Source organism: Mesoplodon mirus (genome assembly GCF_964341445.2).
Source record: "Mesoplodon mirus genome assembly, chromosome: 18".
Lineage (NCBI taxonomy): Eukaryota > Metazoa > Chordata > Mammalia > Artiodactyla > Ziphiidae > Mesoplodon > Mesoplodon mirus.
Genome location: NC_138994.1, coordinates 40688184 through 40710242, shown reverse-complemented (window position 1 = coordinate 40710242; position 22059 = coordinate 40688184). Strand labels below are relative to the sequence as shown.

General features: G+C 38.7%; 1 protein-coding gene across 4 annotated transcripts; it reads left to right on the top strand.

The window, feature by feature from the left end:
- The first annotated feature begins 1725 nt into the window (after window positions 1-1725).
- On the top strand, window positions 1726-21710 carry ZNF624 (zinc finger protein 624). 4 transcript variants are annotated; one of them, XM_082604639.1, is made up of 7 exons: window positions 6347-6394; window positions 6864-6949; window positions 8877-8942; window positions 9198-9285; window positions 12465-12591; window positions 13321-13416; window positions 19274-21710. In XM_082604639.1, the coding sequence occupies exons 5-7, from the start codon at window positions 12522-12524 to the stop codon at window positions 21496-21498; spliced, it is 2391 nt and encodes a 796-aa protein (XP_082460765.1). In that variant the 5' UTR covers window positions 6347-6394; window positions 6864-6949; window positions 8877-8942; window positions 9198-9285; window positions 12465-12521; the 3' UTR covers window positions 21499-21710. The 4 variants fall into 4 exon arrangements, with proteins under 4 accessions (XP_082460762.1, XP_082460765.1, XP_082460763.1 ...); XM_082604636.1 differs by lacking the exons at window positions 6864-6949; window positions 9198-9285 and adding an exon at window positions 1726-1791 and having other exon boundaries at window positions 6306-6394; XM_082604637.1 differs by lacking the exon at window positions 9198-9285.
- Window positions 21711-22059: the final 349 nt, after the last annotated feature.

Below are 22059 nucleotides of genomic sequence, written 5' to 3'. Positions count from 1 at the left end.
TCTTTTTCATATTCTTTTCCACTATGGTTTATTACAGGATATTGAATATAGTTCCCTGTTCTATATGGTAGGTCCTTGTTGTTTATTTTATATATAGTAGTTTGTATCTGCTAATCCCAAACTCCTAATTTATCTGTCCCCACCCCCTTTCCTCTTTGGTAACCAGAAGTTTGTTTTCTATGTCTGTGAGTCTGTTTCTGTTTCATAAATATGTTCATTTATGTCATAGTTTAGATTTCCCAAATAAGTGATATATCCTCCAGCTGTTTTTTAAGGTTTTCCTTTATTACTGGTATGTAGCAATTTGAATATGATGTGCCTTTGTGTGGTTTTCTTCATGTCTTTTCTTTGAATTTCACTGAGCTTCTTGGATCTATGGGTTTGTAATTTTCATCAAATTTTGAAAATATTTAGCCATTATTTCTTCAAATATTTTTCTACTCTCTCACCCTCTCTTCTCCTTCTGGGATTCTAATTACACTTAGACTACTAGACTACATCATCTTGTTCCACAGCTCACTGCTGCTTGGTTCATTCTCCGTCTTTTTTTCTCCCTGTGTTTCATTTTCGGCAGTTTCTATTTCTATGTCTTTGCATTCACTAATCTTTTCTCTTGCAGTGTCTAATCTGCTCTTAGTTCTATCCCGTATATTTTTCGTTTCATATACCGTATTTGTTACCTCCAGGAGTTGGATTTCCCGCTTGCATATCTCCTGTGATAGTTCAAGGGTCACAGGGTTAGGTCATACTTTCTCCAAAGGTACCCATTGGCTCTGAAATCTCAAGAGCCCAGTGTTGCACTGTGTTCAGTTTCACTGAGCTTTTTATCTCCCTGCAGATCTCCATCTGGAGGGGCTCACACACAGTCAAAGCAGAAGAGAATCCAAGGCACACAGAATAAGAAAAGATTAGAGGAAATGTGCTTTTACTGCCGTGGGCCTGGGTTTCGATCCCTGGTGGGGGAACTAAGATCCCACAAGCGGTGCGGCAAGAGGAAGGAAGGGAGGGAGGGAGGAAGGAAGGAAGGAAGAAAGGGAGGGAGGAAGGAAGGAAGGAAGGGAGGAAGGGAGGGAGGGAGGAAGGAAGGAGGGAAGGAGGGAGGGAGGGAGGGAGGGAGGGAAGGAAGGATTAGAAAGGAATTTTTCTCACCATTAAGGGAAGCTGCTCTAGAAACCTTGAGGATTCTATGTGACCCAATGTGGAGAAGATGGCCTTTAGTCATTAAAACCATGGAATTAAGGCAAAGGAAAACGTGCATTAAAAATAATAATAACGCTAACATTTATTATTTTTTATTAGTATGAGCCAAGGAAAGAAGCTCAAAGACCCAGAAATTACAATGAAGTCATTACGATTTTTCTGTCAAGAAGTTGAATGAGAGGCAGAAGCCTGGACACGCAACTCCCCCCGACCCCAGCGTCTGGGGCTTTAATTAGTTGCAGGAGATTCTGTGTTCTCTCAATGGCTTTATTTCTTTAGTCACACGGAAGCGTTGCGAGGCAAGGGCTGTGTCATTCTTCTCTGAGTTGCTAGTGCTAGTGCTTGACACACAGTCGTGGCCTCTCAACCTGACAGAACTTTTTAGGTCCACGAACTGTCAATGATGCCGATTCAAGGACCCACGCACAGAGGGGACGAAAGAGCAGAGCGGCGGCGCGGAGGATTCTGGGCGCCGTGGTCCCCGCCGGCTGCGCAGGCGCACTGCTGTCCGCGGCCGCCCGGCCGCCGACGCCATTGCTGGAAGCGTTCCCGCACTGCTCTGCGAGCGCCCTGTCCTCAGGCGGCCGCCAGGTACTTGTCGGTCCGGGCGCCCGGCCGGGGCCCCGCCGCCGCTCCCTCGGCGCTCGGCTCTCGCCTCCCGGCGGCGTCCGGGGCGGGGCCGCTCCCGGCGGAGCCCCAATCCCCGAGCTGACCCGCCCACCCCAGAGGCGCCTGGGGCCGACCTCCCTCAGAAGGCTGCGGCCTGGCAGCGCTGCGTCGGGGGGCCGGATAGGGTGGGCGCGCCACTGGGCCTTCCCCTCTTCCCGGGGCCGCGCCTGCACTGAGGGAAGAGGGGGCCCCAATGGGCCGAGAAGGGCGGTGCGGGAAGCAGGCGGGCTGGAGGACGGAGAACTTCCATCCTGGGCTCCGCACCCGAGCGGAGGGACTGGGGTTCGATAGCGGCGCTCTGACTGGTGCCCCCCCTCCTGCCTTTGGGAAATGGAGGCAGCCTTTCCTGCCGGCTCAGCTTCCAAATATGCAACACAGTTTGGGGAGTTTTGGGGTTTTTTTAGTTTTTTGGGCTGAGCCACGCGGCTTGCAGGACCTCAGCTCCCCGACCAGGGAATCCAACCCCGGCCAGGGCAGTGAAAGCTCCCAGTCCGAACCCCTGGACCGCCAGGGAATTCCCGCAACACAGTATTGTTAACTCTGGTCACCGTGCTGTGCATTATAGCCCCAGGACTGGCTTATTTTATACCTGGAAGTTTGTACCTTTTGACCACCTTCACCCATTTTCCCACCTCCTCCCAACCACCAGTCTGTCTCTATGAGTCTCGGGTGTTTTGTTTTGTGTTGAGATTCCACATATAAGTGAGATTGCACGTTATTTCTGTGACTTGCTTCACCTAGCATAATGCCCTCAAGGTCCACCCATGTTGTCACAAACGGCAGGATTTCCTCCTTTTTTGTGGCTAATATTCCCCTGTGGGCACGTGCTGCTTTTTGTTTATGCATTCGTGCATCAGTGGACACTTAGGTGGCTTCCACATCTTGGCTGTTGTAAATGATGCTGCAGTAACAGAGGGTGCATATACCTTTGGGAGTTAGTGTTTTCTTTTCCTTCGGATAAATGCCCAGAAGTGGAATTGCTGGAAAATATGGTGGTTATATTTTTAATTTTTGGAGTAATCTCCATACTGTTTTCCATAATGGCTGCACCAGTTTACATTCCCACCAGTGGTGCAAAGTGTTCCCTTTGCTCCATGTTTTTGCCAACACTTGTTATGTCTTGTCTTTTTGATAATAGCCATACTGACAGGTGTGAGGTGATATCTCATTGTGGTTTTGATTTTCATTTCCCTGATGATTAGTGATGTTGAGCACCTGTTCATGTACCTGTTAGGCATCTATATGTCCTCTTTGGAAAAATATCTATTCATCCCTGCCCATTTTTTACATCAGATTGTTTGCTTTTTTGCTGTTGAGTTGTATGAGTTCTTTTTATGTTTTGGGTATTAACCCCTTATCAGATATATGAGTTGCAAATATTTTCTCCTGTTCCATAGGTTGCCTTTTCATTTTCTGGACTTCCCTTTGCTGTACAGAAGCTTTAGTTTGATGTAGTCTCACTTGTTTATTTTTGCTTCTAGTGCCTGAGAAGTCATCGCCAAGATTGATGTCAGGGAGTTTACTGCCTATGTTTTCTTCTAGGAGTTTTATGGTTTCAGACCTTATATTCAATTACTTAATCCATTTGGAGTTAATCTTCGTGTATGGTGTAAGTTAGGGGTCCAGTTTCATTCTTTTGCAGGTCGCTGTCCAGTTTCCCCAACACCATTTATTGAAGAGACTATTCTTTCCCCATTGTATATTCTTGGCTCCTTTCTTGTAAATTAATTGTAAATTTATGTGTGGGTTTATTTCTGTACTCTATTCTGTTCCATTGATCTGTGTCTTCTTTTTCCAATACCATACTGTTTTGATTACTCTAGCTTTGTAATATAGTTTGAAATCAGGAGGCATGATGCCTCCAGCCTTGTTCTTATTTCTCAGGATTGCTTTGACAATTTGGGGTCTTTCGTGGTTCTATACAAATTTTAGAATTACTTGTCCTACTTCTGTGAAAAATGCCTTGTAAATTTTTATGGATACTGGATCGAATCTGTAGATTGCTTTGAGTAGTATGGACATTTTAACAACATTAGTTCTTCGAATCTATGAGCATGGAATATCTTTCCACTTAATGTCTTTAAGTTTTCAATGTATACCAGCCAATCACTTCCGTGGTTAAATTTATTCCTAGGTATTTTATTGTTTTTTTAAGCAATTGTAAATGAGATTGATTTCTTAATTTCTCTCTGTGATAGTTCATTATTAGTATATAGAAGCACAACAGATTTTGTATATTGATTTTATATCCTCCAACTATACTGCGTTTGTTCACTAATTCCTACAGCTTTTGGCAGGATCTGTTAGGGGGGTCCTATATATAAAATCATGTCATCTGCAAATAGTGATAATTTTAATTCTTCCTTTCTGATTTGGTTGCATTTTATTTCTTTTTCTTGCCTAATTGCTCTCTCTAGAACTTCCAATAACATGTGGGCTTCCCATAACATATATTATGTTGAGGTACATATCCTCTGTACCCACTTTGTTGAGAGTTTTTATCACAAATGTTGTTGAATTTTGTCAAATGCTTTTTCTACCCGTCGAGAGGATCATATGATTCTTATCCTGCATGGTGTTAATGTGATGTGTCACATTTGTTGATTTGCAGATGTTGAACCATCCTTGCATCCCTGAAATAGATCCCACTTGATCATGGTACATGATCCTTTTAATGCATTGTTGAATTCAGTTTGCTAATATTTTTTGAGGATCTTTGTGTCAGTGTTCATCAAGGATATTGGCCTATAATTTTCTTTTCTTGTAGTACCCTTGCTTGGTTTTGGTATCAGGGTAATGCTGGCTTCATAAAATGAGTTTGGAAGTGTTCTCTTATATTTTTTGGAAGAGTTTGAGCAGGATTGGTATTTTTTAAACATTTGGTAGAATTCACCAGTGAAGCCATATGGTCCTGGACTTTTGTTCATTGGGAGAGTTTTGATTACTGATTCAATCTCCTTACTAGTGATCAGTCTGTTAGGTTTTCTATTTCTTCATGATTCAGTCTTGGTAGGTTGTCTGTTTCTAGGAATTTATCCATTTCTTCTAGGTTGTCCAATTTATTGGAATGATCTATTTTAGATCAGTGTGTCTTAAACTTCAATGTGTGCATATGAATCACCTAGAGATCTTAACAAAAGGCTGACTCTGATTCGGTAGTTTCTGGAGTTGGGCCTGAGGTCTTGCATGTGTCACAAGCTCTCTGGTGGTGTTGATGCTGCTGGTCTTTATACTTTTGAGCACAAAGCTCTTGGATGTGGATTCTTTTCTTCTTTTTTTCCCCACTAGGCCGGATGTGGATTCTTAATGGAGGCAAATTGTACATATAAGGCAGGGACAGATTCAGCATAATTCGGCCTAGATTCCTTTGGGGCCCAAAAGCTCTATTGGGTAGTGAGAATGTCAAACTGTCTAAGAAACTCTTATTAAAGAGTAGAATTTCACAAGATTTGGAAAGCTCATTTCTCACTGTGCCACTGCTCTTTTATATGCCTTTCAACATCATTCTACAACCATGCACTTGTTAAGAGAACGTTTACTAACCTCAGGCTCTTCTTGTTTTCAAACCAAACTCAGCATCAGCAAGGCCATATCTTTAACCAAAGACAGAAGGCAGAATCAATGCCTGGGGTATCTGAACAAGATCTCTGCCACCCTGTTTCTCCACAGTGTAAAGCCTTTATTAGGCATATAACTATTTTCAGTATAAAAGAACTACTGCTCAGTGCTTTGTGCATTGGATTCCACTTTCTCTTAAATCATTATTGTTATCCCTACTTCCTTTCTATTTGGGTTTGCCTGATATAGAAAGGATAGATAAAGATCTATTTGAATATGAGATTGAGAGAGGCATGTACAAGACTTCTAATATCTTTTAAGTTTGGAGTTGTGGTGTTCTCTTTACATGGAGCCAGAGGCCTGTGGAAGTTTTAGTGAGTTGACTCTTCCGAGGAACGATGGGAAGAAAGAGATTACTGGATTATTCCACGGTTAGAGGAGGCGATGGTTGTGGCGAGGGAAGATGGAATTGTTTTCTTTCCCAGCAAGTTGAGGTAGTGGGGCAGGCGTGGCCTGGAACTAGACTGATCTGGGACCCTACACAGCTTGGGTAAAATATCAGTAGTCTAGTTTTTCTAAGCCTCAGTTTCCTCACCGGTGGAACGGGAATTAGTTTCCATTGGGTGACGTGACGGTCAAGTGAGAAAGTAGTTTCAAAGCTCCTTGTACAATGTCTGATCTGCCAGCTGTAACTACATTTCGTGGTATTAAAATCTCAAGCTCTACACTGGTAAGAATCATATTTCCTCGCCAATCGCGCAGGTTAATCTTGTGTTCTTTAGCAAGGTCATACTTATTTGTAATGTCAACGTTTCAACTTGGTAAGTCTGAGATTTCCAAGGCAGGATTGGTTTTCATGGCTTATTTCTCTTTCTTAGATATGTCTTTGCAGGACTCCACTCTTTCCAGAGAGGGGAGCCCAGAGGAAGAGATTATGGCTGCTGTGGTTTTTTCAGTTGGACCTCTGGTAAGTTGGGGTTTCCTCTGCTTCTGACCTGTTGTCCTGCTTTGAGAGCATGACTACTTTTCCTGAAGTCGTGTGACTTTACCTCACCCACACTCCCTTTGGTAACTGAATCAAGTTGTTTGATCCATGAAAATTTGGTTCATCATTGTAAAGCTTGTAATCTATAGGAAGATTCACTATGCATATTGAAACAAGTATCAAGACACGTAATCTTGCAAAAAAAAATCTGTGCTATCCTTAGATATGATAGGCAGTCTGGAAAATTTACTTATGACGATAACTTTGTATTGTTCCCAGGAAATTTCAGTTATTTATGGGGTAGTAGAATGGAATATTTTCCAACTGGAAAATTTTGTTTAGGAAATTTTGAACAAAACAATACATGTGCATACATACACACACCCTTAATTCATAGAGACCATTCCCCTTGTGCCCACTCTTAGTGTTCTCCTCTTTTCTACCCATTAAGAAGTGATCAAGCTTAATAGATGACATGGAGAGAAAGAAGATGTTTAAGACAGTGCTTGGCTGTAGGGAGCTTACAGTCTCACTGAGGTAAGGCATACAAAAGAAATAGTTACATAATTTATTTAGGTGAATGATAGTTACTGAGCAGTATGATAAAGCTGATGAGTGCTTTTGTAAGGAAAGAAATGGGATATTAGTATGGGCTGAATCGGTCATGGAAAGCTCATGAGGATGGTTAGATTTAAGCTGGTACCCAATTACAAGTGGGATTTAAATTGTTGTAAATTATTTGTGAGGGTACTTCAGGTGAGAAGGCAAGGCTCTGAGGCAGAGAACAGTGAGTGAGCCAAGTGATTCAAGATGGAAATTTGTGAAAGATAGGACTGGAATTTAGATAATTAAGCTGAATCTTTTCATGTTTCCCTGAAGACATTTAAGTGTATATATGTATGTGTGTGTGTTTGGATGTGTTTGAGATAGGTATTAATGTGATTAAAGCTGTGTTTTAGAAGTGACTTTTTGAAATAGGAGATTCAGAAGAAAGGTAGTACCAACAAATATAATTTGTTACAGAAATGATCCATAATAACTTGTAGTAGTGATCTTTTATTTTTTGTAGCAAGAATATAAAACATGTAAAATAGTTCTTAAGACATACCCTTGAAAAGATAAATGAAAACCAAAATGTTTCACTTTATCAGTAGATCTAAAGTATTTGTCTAGTATAGGCCAGATCAAACACATCTCTAATTATCAGAGGTTGAGGTTCACATCATCCTTAATTTTTTGGAAGCTGAATATTTGTACTTTTTTAAAATTAATATATTTATTTTTGGCTGCGTCGGGTCTTCGTTGCTGCGCTCGGGCTTTCTCTAGTTGCAGCGAGTGGGGGCTACTCTTCATTGCGGTGCACGGGCTTCTCATTGCAGTGGCTTCTCTTGTCACGGAGCACCAGCTCTAAGCCCGCGGGCTTCAGTAGTTGTGGCTCGCGGGCTCTAGAGCGCAGGCTCAGTAGTTGTGGCACACCGGCTTAGTTGCTCCGCGGCATGTGGGATCTTCCTGGACCAGGGCTCGAACCCGTGTTCCCTGCATTGGCAGGTGGATTCTTTTTTTTTTTTTTTGGTATGCGGCCTCTCACTGTTGTGGCCTCTCCCGTTGCGGAGCACAGGCTCCGGACCCGCAGGCTCAGCGGCCATGGCTCACGGGCCTAGCCGCTCCATGGCATGTGGGATCTTCCCGGACCAGGGCATGAACCCGTGTCCCCTGCATTGTCAGGCAGACTCTCAACCACTGAGCCACCAGGGAAGTCCCCTGAATATTTGTACTTTTTAAAGTAAGAACTTGAAAGGGAAGAACTAAGATAACATTTTTGTCAATGAAATTTAATAGTTCTGTTACCCATAACTTTTAAAAATGGCACAAAAATCTAAAATCAGTAAGTACTACTAGAAGGTATAGTAAAATTTCATTTCATTTATGAAATCAGGTCTTTATAGGCATATAGTGTCTAAGATTTGGAAGAAAGCAATGTTGTGAGAGGTCCCTGAAATATTCTCTGAAAGAGTACTGAGACAGGCCCCCCCCAACCCCCAGACATGATCTTTCAGTTGTAGAAAACAGATAGTGTTAGTAGGTTTGGAATGTTATTCTTGAGCAAGATAGATTATTTCTGAGAAACAGGTTTCATCCTCATAGGAAAAAGGAGAATTATGTAGCATCTATGGCCCCTTATTATAAGTTTATTTTTGTTTTGATAGGTTATTTGTTAAAAGTCGCCTTTAAAAATTATGCAGTTGTATCTTTCTCAGTCTTGTGTGTATCATTGTCTCAAATGAGGTGAAAGAAGATTATGTTTGGATGTTGCTATGGGACCTTAATTTCATCCCTGAATAAAACAGTAAAAGAGGTGATCTCATATACACCGCATCCACAGTGGACTGGTGGTGCTTGCTGAGACTCTGTTGTAGGTAATAGGCAGCCTGTCACTGAGTGATCTTATCCTGTATCTCCTTAGAGTCCTGAAGTTCCCCAGCCAAATGAAGATCTTCTCCTTCAGGCAGAAGAACAAGAATTGGTAAAGGTAATATTTGGCATTGTATCTAAGGGGAATGAAGAGACAGCACCTCTTTTACTGCACTAATTCTTAATGTTCCAGCACATTGCAAGTTCACCATAAGAACCATCTTGCTCGATAGGTGTGGTAACCCCAGGGCTGGTAGCGTCATTTTGACATTTTATTTCTCTCAGTGGTAGCAGCCCTAATTTGACAGATGGTCACATTATAATTCCTAATGATAAAGTATCCTGTATCACATACTTCACTTCTTGCTTGCAGAGCCTCAAGGTAGCCAGAGGTGAGAGCTGAGGGCCTTCTTAGATTTTTCCTGGGGCTTAGCTCCAGATGGGAAAAGAAAACAAACGCAGTAAGTTCATTCTAATTTGAGTTATGTGTGAAGTGATTAACAATATTAACAGTTTATGAACTGTCATTATCTCTCACATTAGCCATGTTTTATTAGTAGTAGAATTATATAAAACATGCTTCACAAACTTTGAGGTCCTAATAAATAAAAAGATTTAAACAATTTGATAAGCATACATATCTGGACGGCAGAAAAACACTCCAGAGGAAATCTGTTTCTTCCGATACAGAGCATACCTTAGCCAAATACAGTCTAACTTGAGACCTTTGCCTGATTAGTCAGCTAAGTAGGGTTCTTAATTTACCAGATCAGAGTATAGTGCTTATGAGTTTGAATTTTGGAACCAAACTGCCTGGATTTGAATCGAGAGTTTGTGTCTTCTGTGAACTTAGGCAAGGCACCTAACCTCTCGGTGCCTCACTTTCCTTATCTGTAAATAACACCTTCCTTATTGTGAGGATTCAATCGTTACATTAAAAGCCTTCATATCAGTACCTGACAAATAATATGAACCATACTTACACAAAAGTAGAGAGAGTAGTTTGATGAATCCCATTGAACTTTCAACAGTTAACACCCATTGCAATCATATTTCATCTGTAATACTACCCTCCCTCACTGGTTATTTTGAAGCAAATCCAAGATATTATATAATCTCATCTATAAATATTTCATTATATATCTATAACAGATTTTTTTAGTTTTAGGTATAATACCATAATTACAGCTAAAAATGAACAGTAAGCCTTAATATTATCACATATTAATTTGGTATTTGTTTCCCCAGTGGAGTCATATTAGCTGATATTATCTCTTAGGTCACTTTTAATCTAGAGGTTTCCCCCTCCCTCTTTTTTTCCCTTTGTAATCATTTATTGAAGAAGCCAAGTCATTTGTATTTTAGAGCTGTGATGTCCAATACAGGAGCCACTAGCCACATGTGGCTGTTGAGTACCTGAAATGTGACTAGTTCAAGTTGAGATGTACTGTTAACTTAAAATACACATCATATTTCAAAGACTTAATACAAAAAATAATGTAAATTATCTCATTAATAATTTTTGCATTGATTGCATGTTGAAATTATATTTTGTACATATTAGACTAACTAAAATATATTATTAAAACTAATTTCACCTGTCTCTTTTTATTTTTAATGTGACTGCTAGAAAATTTTAAATGCCATTTGTGACTTGCATTATATTTCTGTTGGACAGCATTGATTTAGAATTTGACACAATATGGATTTTATTTATTGTATCCCCATGGGGTTTTTTTTTACCATGCACTTCTGTCTCCTGTATTTCCTTTATATTGTTAGTTAAATCTAGAGGCTTGATCAGATTCAGATTTCGATTTTTAAAAAATTTTTTGGCACTGGTATTTTCATATTTCTGGTATCTACTACCAGAAGCTACATAATGCCTAGTTGAAGCCTCTTTGGTGTGTTAGCAGCCACTGATAATCCTTTAATTCATTAAAGGTAGCAAAATGGTGATATTCTAATTTTTTCATTCCATGTTCACGTATTAGCTGGAGTACTTCCATAAAGAGAAACCTCCCCTTATCAACCATCTGATTACATTTTACTACTGTGCACACTATATGTACTTTTCGTAGGAAAAGGAGGGCAAAGAGTTAATTCTTTCTCTTTATTTACCAGTCTCCAGGCATTCTCCAAAGATGATCAATGAGTATCCTTAGAGTTTTATAGTAAAATCATAATTTTAAATGTATTAGATATATATATATATATATATATATATATACTTTTTTTTTTTTTTTTTTTTGCGGTACGCAGGCCTCTCACTGTTGTGGCCTCTGCCGTTGTGGAGCACAGGCTCCGGACGCGCAGGCTCAACGGCCATGGCTCACGGGCCCAGCCGCTCCGCGACATGTGGGATCTTCCCGGACCAGGGCATGAACCCGTGTCCCCTGCATCGGCAGGCGGACTCTCAACCACTGCGCCACCAGGGAAGCCCTGTATTAGATATTTTTGAAGCCCACTACAGTTATTGTTCTTATGGATGTTCAAATTGTCCCAAATTTGGCCAGTGAGAGCCTCTTGAAGTTGTCTTGCAAGTCTCAGACGTGATCCTAGTACTAGTCTTTGATAGTTTCCTTGCTTTTTATTTTGACAGAAAGTTCCAAGCCCTGGTTTCTTGTAGCGGAAAGTAATCTGTAGGGGCCACAGTCTAGACTGCATAATGGTACCTTTTTGGTTATTGTTTATAGACCTATTGAGTGGATGAAGATAGGAAGTATGTGGCCTGTTTTCCTTAAAATACTTCATGAGTTTATACCAATATTTCCCATGCAATTTTAGATTGTACATAATCTCATTGTACATAATCTCATTGATATTACATTTATATCTTCTTTCTCCCATGTCAAATTTATTAGTTCTCAACGATATCAATACTAATTTGCTTTATCCAACACTACACATGCAACAGTTACAAAATAACATTTCCATCACTGCCACCAACAATAATGATTATTTACTGAAAATGTGTTGTTTAGTTTTTTACAGTTCTTTTTCTCCTCAGGATATATCTCACAAGAGATATACAGAAAAATTACTGTGTTTTAAAGATACTCAAAATAGTTCCTCTCTGATGAATGTGTATGCTACCAGCTGGTTTCATTTTACTTTTAATATTTAGAAATTGCTTTTTTATTTAGTTTCTCTTTTATAATAATATATTTACATGGTTCAAAAGTCAAATCTAAAAAACAAGAAATATTCAAGGGAATCTAGCTTCTATTCCAGTCCTCTTCACTCTGTTTTCCCCTCCCTCCAATAGGTAACCAGCCATTAAAACAATTTTATGGCTCATTCTTTGATTTTTTTACAAGCATATATACATATATTTTATATCCTGACCAGAGAAGCTCCCCAAAGTCCCATGATTTCTTATTTTTCTTTCTCAGATAGGTAGCTTATAATATTCTATATCTATAATCTGAGTGATAAACTGTGTCTTTTATTAAGCCATATTTTATAGAATAAAGCTGAAAAAGAGTTGATATTATGCATAAGGCAGGATTTTGAGGGAGAAAAGATGACTTGGCTGGAAACTACTAGTTTTCTAGTTTTCTTCCCCAGTTTTGTATGTATTAATCTGCCTAATAGGTCTAACTGTACAGTCTCTGAGTGATCTCTGTATTTATTTTAGGAATCAGTGACATTTAAAGATGTGGCTATAGACTTCACACTGGAAGAGTGGAGGTTGATGGACCCTACACAGAGGAAACTGCACAAGGATGTGATGCTAGAGAATTATAGGAATCTTGTCTCCTTGGGTAAGGGTAATCTCCAGGTTTATGTATCTGCCCACTGGGCCAGGTTTACTGAAGATACAGACCCTCTAAAGTACTTAACTGAATTTTGGGTTAGAATTTAAGCATTAAAATCTCATAATCTTAGGGGCAGGGGCATATTGTTGGGAGTTATGCTGTCTCTTGCTCTTAACTCAGTGGTTCACCCATTGTAGAGTAAGAAATACATATTTCATTGGAACCTTGGAGATTATTGACAGTCCCTCCTATTTAGGACTGTTTTTTCTAGTCACTTCCATAAGACTTATCAGTGCATCTAGAAGGAAAGGAACAAATATGTCTATTTTCTTTCTAAACTGAGATTATCCCCAAACCTGGGATCATCATGTTGAGCTTCTTTGAGGTACCTTTGTAATTCCCTGCAACACTGCTGTACAGTAAGTAGAGTGTTCTGTGATGGGAATGTTTTGTATTTGTGCTTTCCAGTGTAGCAGGCTCTACACTGTGGCTGTTGAGAATTTGAAATCTGGCTAGTCCAACTGAAGAACTGAATCTTAAATTTTATACAATTTTAACTAACTTAAATTCAGAATTAAATATCCGTAGGTGGCTATTGTCAGCTGCATTGGACAGTGCACCCCTAGAACTTCTTGTAGTAACCACTCTGCACAGAAGACCAGGATCTGAGACTGAATTTGGCCCTAGTTCTTGCTCACAGGCATAATCAAATCCTATTCATTTTTCTCTGAACAGGGCTTGCAGTTTCCAAACCAGACATGATATCTCATTTGGAGGATGGAAAAGGACCATGGGTGATAGTGAGAGAAACTTCAAAAACCCCCTATTCAGGTGAGTTAAGAACCAGGAGGATGGGATTTCTTTGAAGTCAGTAGGTCATGGATGGAGCAGAACATCTGAAATATTTGGGGGGATATCTTTGCTCAAAGCTATCTCAAAGGAAAAAATTCTCCCCCTTCTTTCTCTCTCCCTACACCTCCCTCCCTCCTGCCTTCCCTCCCTCTCTCCCTCTGTTTCCCTCTCCTTCTCCCTCTCCCACCATCTCTGCCCTCTACTTCTAGTTCCCATCACATCCTACTTTACTTTCTTGGGAACATGATTTTCATAATTGTTCCTTCCTTCAAACATGCATAAAATATCCCTTTCAGTTCTGTCCTCTCCATTTAACCTTACATTTTTCTCATTTGTTTAACCATCATTTGATATCCCTTCCTTCATTAACTTTCCTGAAAGTGCTTTCTTAAGGATCACCACTGATTTATTTTAAGCTAAACCCGTTGACTAATTATTTAACTTTCTTCACCTACATGCCTGCTGAAACTTCAGGGGAACCCTCCTTCTGTCCTCCAGAATCTTAACTAATTGAGAATACAAACAGTAAATCAGTTGAGAATCAAAATACATTATATATCTATTTAACCAATATCTATTAATATTAAACAATCAATATTTAATACTTATCTGTATACTGTGAACTGAGTTAAGTACTATGTCTACAGCAGTAAGATGGACCAGGTCCCTTCTCTCATGAAGATTAAATTTTGAGGAAATAGATAATTGACAAGTAAATAAACAAAAGCAAACTAAATAATGCTCGTAATAACTTAGCCATGAGGATACGAAAGAGTAACTTGGATGGGGATGAGGGTGCCTCCTTCAGATAGTGTGGTTGGGGAAGGCTTCTGAGGAGGTGACATTTAAGGTGAAACTTGAAGAGTCAGAAGAAGCCAGCCAAGGCAAGAGGAGAAGAAGAGCATTCCAGGCAGCAGAACATAATGTACTGAGTTCTAGAAATCTGAGGAAGCTGCCTGACTGAAGCATAAGGAGAGGGAGACTGGTATAGAATCAGATAGTCAGACAGGAGACTGCTTATTCAGGCCTCTGTGGACCATGTTAAGGAGAGTGGATTTTAATCAAAGTGAGTGTGAAGGCACTGAAAGGTTTTAATCAAGGATCTTTGGGAAATAACCCTGTTGATGGAAATTGAACTTAAGGGCATAAAGCAGGTAATCAGTAAAGAGGTAGTTAAAATAGCCTAGGCAGGGATGTCCCTGGTGGCGCAGTGGTTAAGAATCCACCTGCCAATGCAGGGGACACGGGTTCAAGCCCTGGTACGGGAAGATCCCACATGCCGCGGAGCAACTAAGCCTGTGAGCCACAACTACTGAGCCCATGTGCCACAACTACTGAAGCCTGCATGCCTAGAGCCCATGCTCCGCAACAAGAGAAGTCACCGCAATGAGAAGCCCGCGTGCCGCAACGAAGAGTAGCCCCTACTCGCTGCAACTAGAGAAAGCCCGTGCCACGACAAAGACCCAACACAGCCAAAAAACATTTTTTTAATTAAAAAAATTAAAAAATAGTCTAGGCAACAGACTATAGTAACTTTGATTAGGGTGATGGTGGAGATGGAAAGGAATAATGGATTCTAGATCATTTGCATATTTATTTTATTGTGATGCCATCCATAACTTGCACATGTGTTACATATATTATTTTTATATCTCAGATATTATATATGTATTTTTAGAGAGTGAGTGAAAGGTAGACATTGGAGATAGTTTCAATGACTCTCTAGAGAAAGCCCCCCTCCATATGAAGAGGGAAGGAGAAATGGTGCAGTGGCTGGAAGAAAGAAGGAATAAAAAAAGAAATCTTTTATTTTTGAGATGGAAGCTTTTCTGACGTGCTTAAGTGCTGGTAGGAATGATGTTCCAGTGGAGAGGGAGAAATTGATGTTGCAAGACAAAGGGAGGGTCACTGAAGAACTAAAGTGTCTGAGAAAGTGAAAGGGCATAAAATCACGAATGGAAAAGGAGAGATTTACCCTTGATAGGCAGGGAGGCCACCTCTTCTGCAGTAACACTAGGCAGGATGGAGAAGATGGGAGCAGATATAGGTCAACTGGTGGTGAGAAGATCATCCTATGATGATAGCTTCTTTATTCTCAGTAAAATACAAAGCAAGGCCATCAGCTTACAGTGAGGACACGAAAGAGTTGTGAGGGACTTCCCTGGTGGCACAGTGGATGAGACTCTACGCTCCCAATGCAGGGGGCCCGGCTTCGATCCCTGGTCAGGGAACTAGCCCACGTGCATGCCGCAACTAAGACCTGGTGCAACCAAATAAATAAATAAATAAATATTTAAAAAAGAAAAAGAAAAAGGAAAAGAGTTGTGAGAGAGAGGAAGTTAGAAATTTCATGGAATTCACCAGGGAAACCATGTTGGCCCAAAGCTTTTATTGAGGAAGGTGTTTAATTACAGCTTCTATTACTTTTGTAGTTGTAGGACTATTCATATTTTCTGTTTCTTTTTGTTTCAGTTTAATAAGTTGTGTTTGTCTAGGAATTGATCTACTTAATATAAAAATTTAAATTTGGGGGCATACTATCCTCTGTTTATCTTTTAAATGACTATATGGATCTGAAGGGATGTCTCCTTTTTCATTCCTGATACTAAATTTTTTGTCTTCTCTCTTTTATCTGAATCAGTCTTGATAGGATTTATCTATCTTATTTGGCTTTTAAAAAATAATTTTTAATCCTTGCTATGTGTATTTGATTTCTGTTTCATTACTTTCTTATCTTTCATTATTTTTACCTTCTTAGGGTTTAATTTGCTGATCTTTTCTAACTTCTTGAGGTGGATACCTATTGATTTTAGCCGTTCTTTTTTGCTAATGTATTTAAGGCTATCAAGACTGCCATACTTTTTTTATGTAACACCTTCATAATTATTGAGTTCAAAGTATTTGATCATTTCCATTGTGATGTCTTTGGCCCTCAGGTTATTTGGAGGTATTTTCCTTAATTTTGTACCATATGGGGATTTTCTAATAATCTTGCTGTTTTAAGTTCTACTGTGGTCAGAAAACATTCTCTGTATGATTTCAGTCTTTGCAGGTTTCTTGAAATTTGCTTTGCCACCTGGCCAATTTTTGTAAATATTCTGTGTGCACTTGGAAAAATGTGTAGTATATAGGTACTGAGTGCTGTTCTAGATATGTCAAGTTTGTTAATTATGTTGCTGAAGTCTGTCTTCTTGCTGATTGTCAGCTTATTCTATCAGTTACTGAGAAATATTTTTTTAAGTCTCCCACTGTGAGTATAGACCTGTCTGTGTCTTAGTTCTTTAATTTTTGCTTTATGTATTTTGAAGCTGTGTTCTTAGGTAAAAACAAAGTTAGAATTGTTATATCTTTCTGGTAAATTGGATCTTTTATCATTTTGAAGCGTCTTCTTTATCTTTGTTAATTGTTTTTGCCTTAAAGTCTATTTTGCCTAATACTAATATTACTATAGCATCATTCTTTTTATTGTATATATGATATACCTTTTTTATCTGCTTACTCTCATCTTTTATGTATCTTTATATTTTATTTCTCTTATAATTGCATTTTGTTAATTTTTATTTTAACTAATCCGACAATCTGTATCTTCTGGAGTTTATAATCCATTTGTACATAATACAATTATATAATGTTTAAATCTACCCTCTAACTGTGAGAGTATCTTGCCTTTTCTATATTCTTTTTCTTCCCATTCATGCCTTCCTTTTGATTTATCATCTTTTATTTTTCTATTCCTCTTGTAATCAGTTGGTAATTATAAATTTTTAAGTTATTTGTTTAGTGGCTACAGATTTTCCCAAACAGTACAAGAATCTTGAACAGCTTATTCAGTTTAACCTCAATTATACATTATTGAAGTTATGTATTTTAATTCTGTATATGTCAAATCTCATTATTAATTTGTATGCAGTCAATATTCATTCAGATTTACTGATGTTTCCCTTCTCTTTCTCTTCATTTTTTTCTTCATTTCTGAACTTTTACCTAGGATTATTTTTCTTCTACTTAAAGAATGCCCTTTAATATTCTCCTTTATTCAGATCTGCTGATGTTATATTGTCTCCATTTTTCTTTTTGCCTAAAAAAAATTCCTGTCACCTTAATTGAATTGGACACTTAAATGAGCTGGGTTTTAATCCTTGGGTTCTAGAGTTTTCTTTTTTGGTGACCCTGAATTCAAATCTTTGTCTAGCCCTGTGAATCCATTGAAAGTTCTACTTACCTTGAGTTTTAAAGTCATAAAGCCATTTTACTAACCACAGAAGATTTTGATTCAATTTTTAAAAAACATTCAGGTATGATTACCTGGAAATAAATTAGAAATTTATAAGAAGTTTAAAAGTGTTTTAAAAAGTGAAATATTAAGTTCACATATACAAACAAATTGTTAGACCACCACCCCCCAGTATAATTGTTTAAGAAAATTTTGAAACTGTCAGAAATGTTCTTAAGACCCATAAAAAGGTTGCAAAACTACCCTTGATAATAGTAATTATCACTATTTGTAATATTCACAGCTGTATTAATTTTGACTAGCTTGTTCAGCCTACTTCCTGAAAAATCAAAGTGTCTCCTTCCACAAATGTTCTATAAAAAGTTACATATAGAGGGGCTTCCCTGGTGGCGCAGTGGTTGAGAGTCTGCCTGCCGATGCAGGGGACACGGGTTCATGCCCCGGTCCGGGAAGATCCCACATGCTGTGGAGAGGCTAGGCCCGTAAGCCATGCCGCTGAGCCTGTGCGTCCGGAGCCTGTGTTCCACAATGGGAGAGGCCACAACAGTGAGAGGCCTGTGTACCACACACAAACACAAAAGTCACATATAGAAAAGGATATTTTCTAAAAGGAATATGTATATATATATATGTATATGTATAACTGAATCACTTTGCTGTACAGCAGTAATTAACACAACATTGTAAATCAACTATACTTCAATATAAATAAATAAATTTTTTAAATAAAAAAAATCTACTAAATAGAAAGAAAAAAAAAGGTACATATAAAGACTTGAAAAAGCTATTCTGACAGGGAAATTTGAGAAAGCCCTCATGAAAAAGCTACTGAATAGGGCTTCCCTGGTGGCGCAGTGGTTAAGAATCCGCCTGCCAAAGCAGGGGACACGGGTTCAAGCCTTGGTCCTGGAAGATCCCACATGCCGCAGAACAACTAAACCTGTGCACCACAACTACTGAGCCTGCGCTCTAGAGTCCGTGAGCCACAACTACTGAGCCCACGTGCCACAACTACTGAAACCCACGCACCCAGAGCCCATCCTCCGCAACAAGAGAAGCCACCGCAGTGAGAAGCCTGCACACTGCAACGAAGAGTAGCTCCCACTCGCTGCAACTAGATAAAACCCGTGCACAGCAGCGAAGACCCAATGCAGCCAAAAATAAATAAAATAAAATAAATTTTAAAAAAATAGCAAATAATGAGAACAAGTAGAAAGTATTATTTAGGGTGAATGTCTGGTTTGTGGAGTAAGTGGAAAGCAAGGAAGTAGTTACAACTTAGGAAGAATGCTCTCTAAAGAATTTGACTCTAAAACGAATGAGAAAAGGAGGAAATATTTGAGAAACTTGGATTGTAGAAGGGTTACCACAAATGAATTTTTTTAATAGGATAAAAACTCCTTGAATTTACTGCTTTGGTTCTTTGCTCAATCAGCCTTGCTTAACACAATCTCCTCCTTCCTAGAAAACAAGGGCAATTTGCAAGCAGTTAAAAACATATATTCATTATCAATTCAAGATTCCCTTCTGTTTTCCTGTTTAGTGTGATGTCCTCAACCTAGGAAATAGGAGTCATTTGATTTCTCTCTTTTTTCCTCCCAGAGTTGGAGACCAAACCTACAACCAAGAATGCTATACCAACAGAGAATATTTCTGAAGAATGTTTATCACAGGAGACCATAGTAGAGAAACTCATAGAGAAAGGTCTATGGGACACCAAAATGGGAGGATTATGGAAATGGAGTGACAGGATATTGAGATTGCAAGATAGTCAAGAAAGTCATTTGAGTCAAAGAATAGTTAAACACAAGAAAATCCCCACTCTTAAAAAAGGCTTTAGATTTGGATCTGTTCTTTTTCCAGAACCAGGAGTTATCACAGAAGACCCCCACAGCAAATACCAAACACATGAGGAAAATTTTACAGAGAATTTAGATTTGATTACAGATACCCATCTGGGGAAGAAAATGTGCAAGGATACAGAAGGCAACAAAGTCATAAGCCCTGCTTCAGAACTCACCTTAGAGAAAAAAAACAATAATAAAGAAAAACCCTATAAATGTAGTACATGTGAAAAGGCCTTCCGTTATAGGTCATTACTCATTCAACATCAGAGAACTCACACTAAAGAAAAACCTTATGAATGCAATGAATGTGGGAAAATGTTCAGCCAGCCTTCTTATCTTAGTCAACATAAAAAAATTCACACTGGAGAAAAGCCCTATAAATGTAATGAATGTGGAAAGGCCTTCATTGCTTCTTCATCCCTTATGGTGCATCAGAGAATTCATACTAAGGAGAAACCTTATCAGTGCAATGTCTGTGGAAAATCTTTCAGCCAGTGTGCCCGCCTTAATCAACACCAGAGAATTCAAACTGGAGAGAAGCCCTATAAATGTAGTGAATGTGGGAAAGCTTTTGGTGATAAATCAAAACTTGCAAGACATCAGGAAACTCACAATGGGGAAAAACCCTACAAATGTAATGATTGTGGGAAAGCCTTTAGGAATAAGTCATATCTTAGTGTACATAAGAAGACCCATACTGAAGAGAAACCATATAAATGCACTGAGTGTGGGAAATCTTTCAAGAATACCACAATCTTTAATGTTCATCAGAGAATTCATACTGGAGAGAAACCCTTTAGATGTAATGAGTGTGGAAAAGCCTATAGAAGTAATTCAAGCCTTATTGTACATATAAGAACTCATACAGGGGAAAAACCCTATGAATGTAATGAATGTGGGAAAGCATTCAATCGTATAGCAAATTTCACAGAACATCAGAGGATTCATACAGGAGAAAAACCCTATAAATGTCACGAATGTGGGAAAGCATTCATTAATTATTCATGCCTTACTGTACACCACAGAATGCATACAGGAGAGAAACCTTATAAATGTAATGAATGTGGAAAGGCCTTCATGCGTTCTTCATCTCTAATTATACATCAGCGAATTCATACTGAGGAGAAACCTTATCTCTGTAATGAATGTGGGGAATCTTTCAGAATAAAATCACACTTAACTGTACATCAGAGGATTCATACTGGAGAGAAACCATATAAATGTACTGACTGTGAGAGGGCATTTACCAAGATGGTAAATCTCAAAGAGCACCAGAAAATTCATACTGGTGTGAAACCCTACAACTGCTATGATTGTGGAAAATCCTTCAGAACTAAGTCATACCTTATTGTACATCAAAGGACCCATACTGGAGAAAAACCATATAAGTGTAATGAATGTGAGAAAGCTTTCACTAATACATCACAGCTTACTGTGCATCAAAGAAGGCATACTGGAGAAAAACCCTATAAATGTAATGAGTGTGGGAAGGTTTTCACAAGTAACTCAGGCTTTAATACCCACCAAAGGACACATACTGGGGAGAAACCATTTAAATGTAATGACTGTGGCAAAGCATTTAGCCAGATGGTACATGTCACAGAACATCAGAAAATCCATAGTGGAGAGAAACCCTATAAATGTGATGTCTGTGGAAAAGCCTTCAGGAGAGGTTCATACCTTACAGTGCATTGGAGAACACATACTGGAGAAAAGCCCTATACGTGTAAGGAATGTGGGAAAGGCTGTATTACTCTATCACAGCTAACTCTACATCAGAGAATTCATACTGGGGAGAGGCCCTATAGATGTGAAGAATGTGGAAAAGCCTTCAGAACTAACTCAGACTTCACTGTACATCTGAGGATGCACACTGGAGAAAAACCCTATAAATGTAGTGAGTGTGGAAAAGCCTTTAGGAGTAGCTCAAGCCTTACTGTACATCAAAGAATACATCAGAGAGAAGCTCAATTAATATAGAGGACAGTAAATTATCATCCAGATATGACAAGAATCTTAAAAACTGTATATTTTATGAATGTGGGAAAATGTTCAGGAGCAATTTGCCAGAAAGTACACACTTCATAAATATAAGAATGTAGAAAAGCAATTGGTCATATTTAAATCTTAGAAGTTATAAGAAACTTCATAATAAAAAGGGCAAATGAAAGCCTTCATCCAAATTTCATATTTTATTCATTTAACAAATTATCTTTGATGAATTGCCTATTTTTTTGCCGATGTTCTTATTGGTTTATATTTCTTATAAATCTGGAGGTGCTCTTAATATATTTGAGATATTAATCATTTGTCATATGTGTTGCAAATGTTTTTCTTAACCTAGTATTTGTCTTTGTACTTTTTTATGTAGTAAAAGATTTTTAAGTCTTTAGATTTTCATAGTAAAATATTTACATCTTTTCCTTTTTATATTCTTTATTTACTCTTTTAGTAATCCCCAGGTTATATGTAGTCTCCTAAATTTGTTTCTAATATTCTGATAATTTTATTTTTTACATTGAAGTTTTAATCCATCTGGAC

Excerpts from the sequence above, each read along its gene's own strand:
- ZNF624 (XM_082604636.1), top strand. The coding sequence starts at position 6,308 with ATGTCTTTGCAGGACTCCACTCTTTCCAGAGAGGGGAGCCCAGAGGAA. Across the intron at positions 6,395-8,876 it reads TTTTTTCAGTTGGACCTCTG|AGTCCTGAAGTTCCCCAGCC; the intron begins GTAAGTTGGGGT and ends GTATCTCCTTAG. Across the intron at positions 12,592-13,320 it reads TAGGAATCTTGTCTCCTTGG|GGCTTGCAGTTTCCAAACCA; the intron begins GTAAGGGTAATC and ends TTCTCTGAACAG.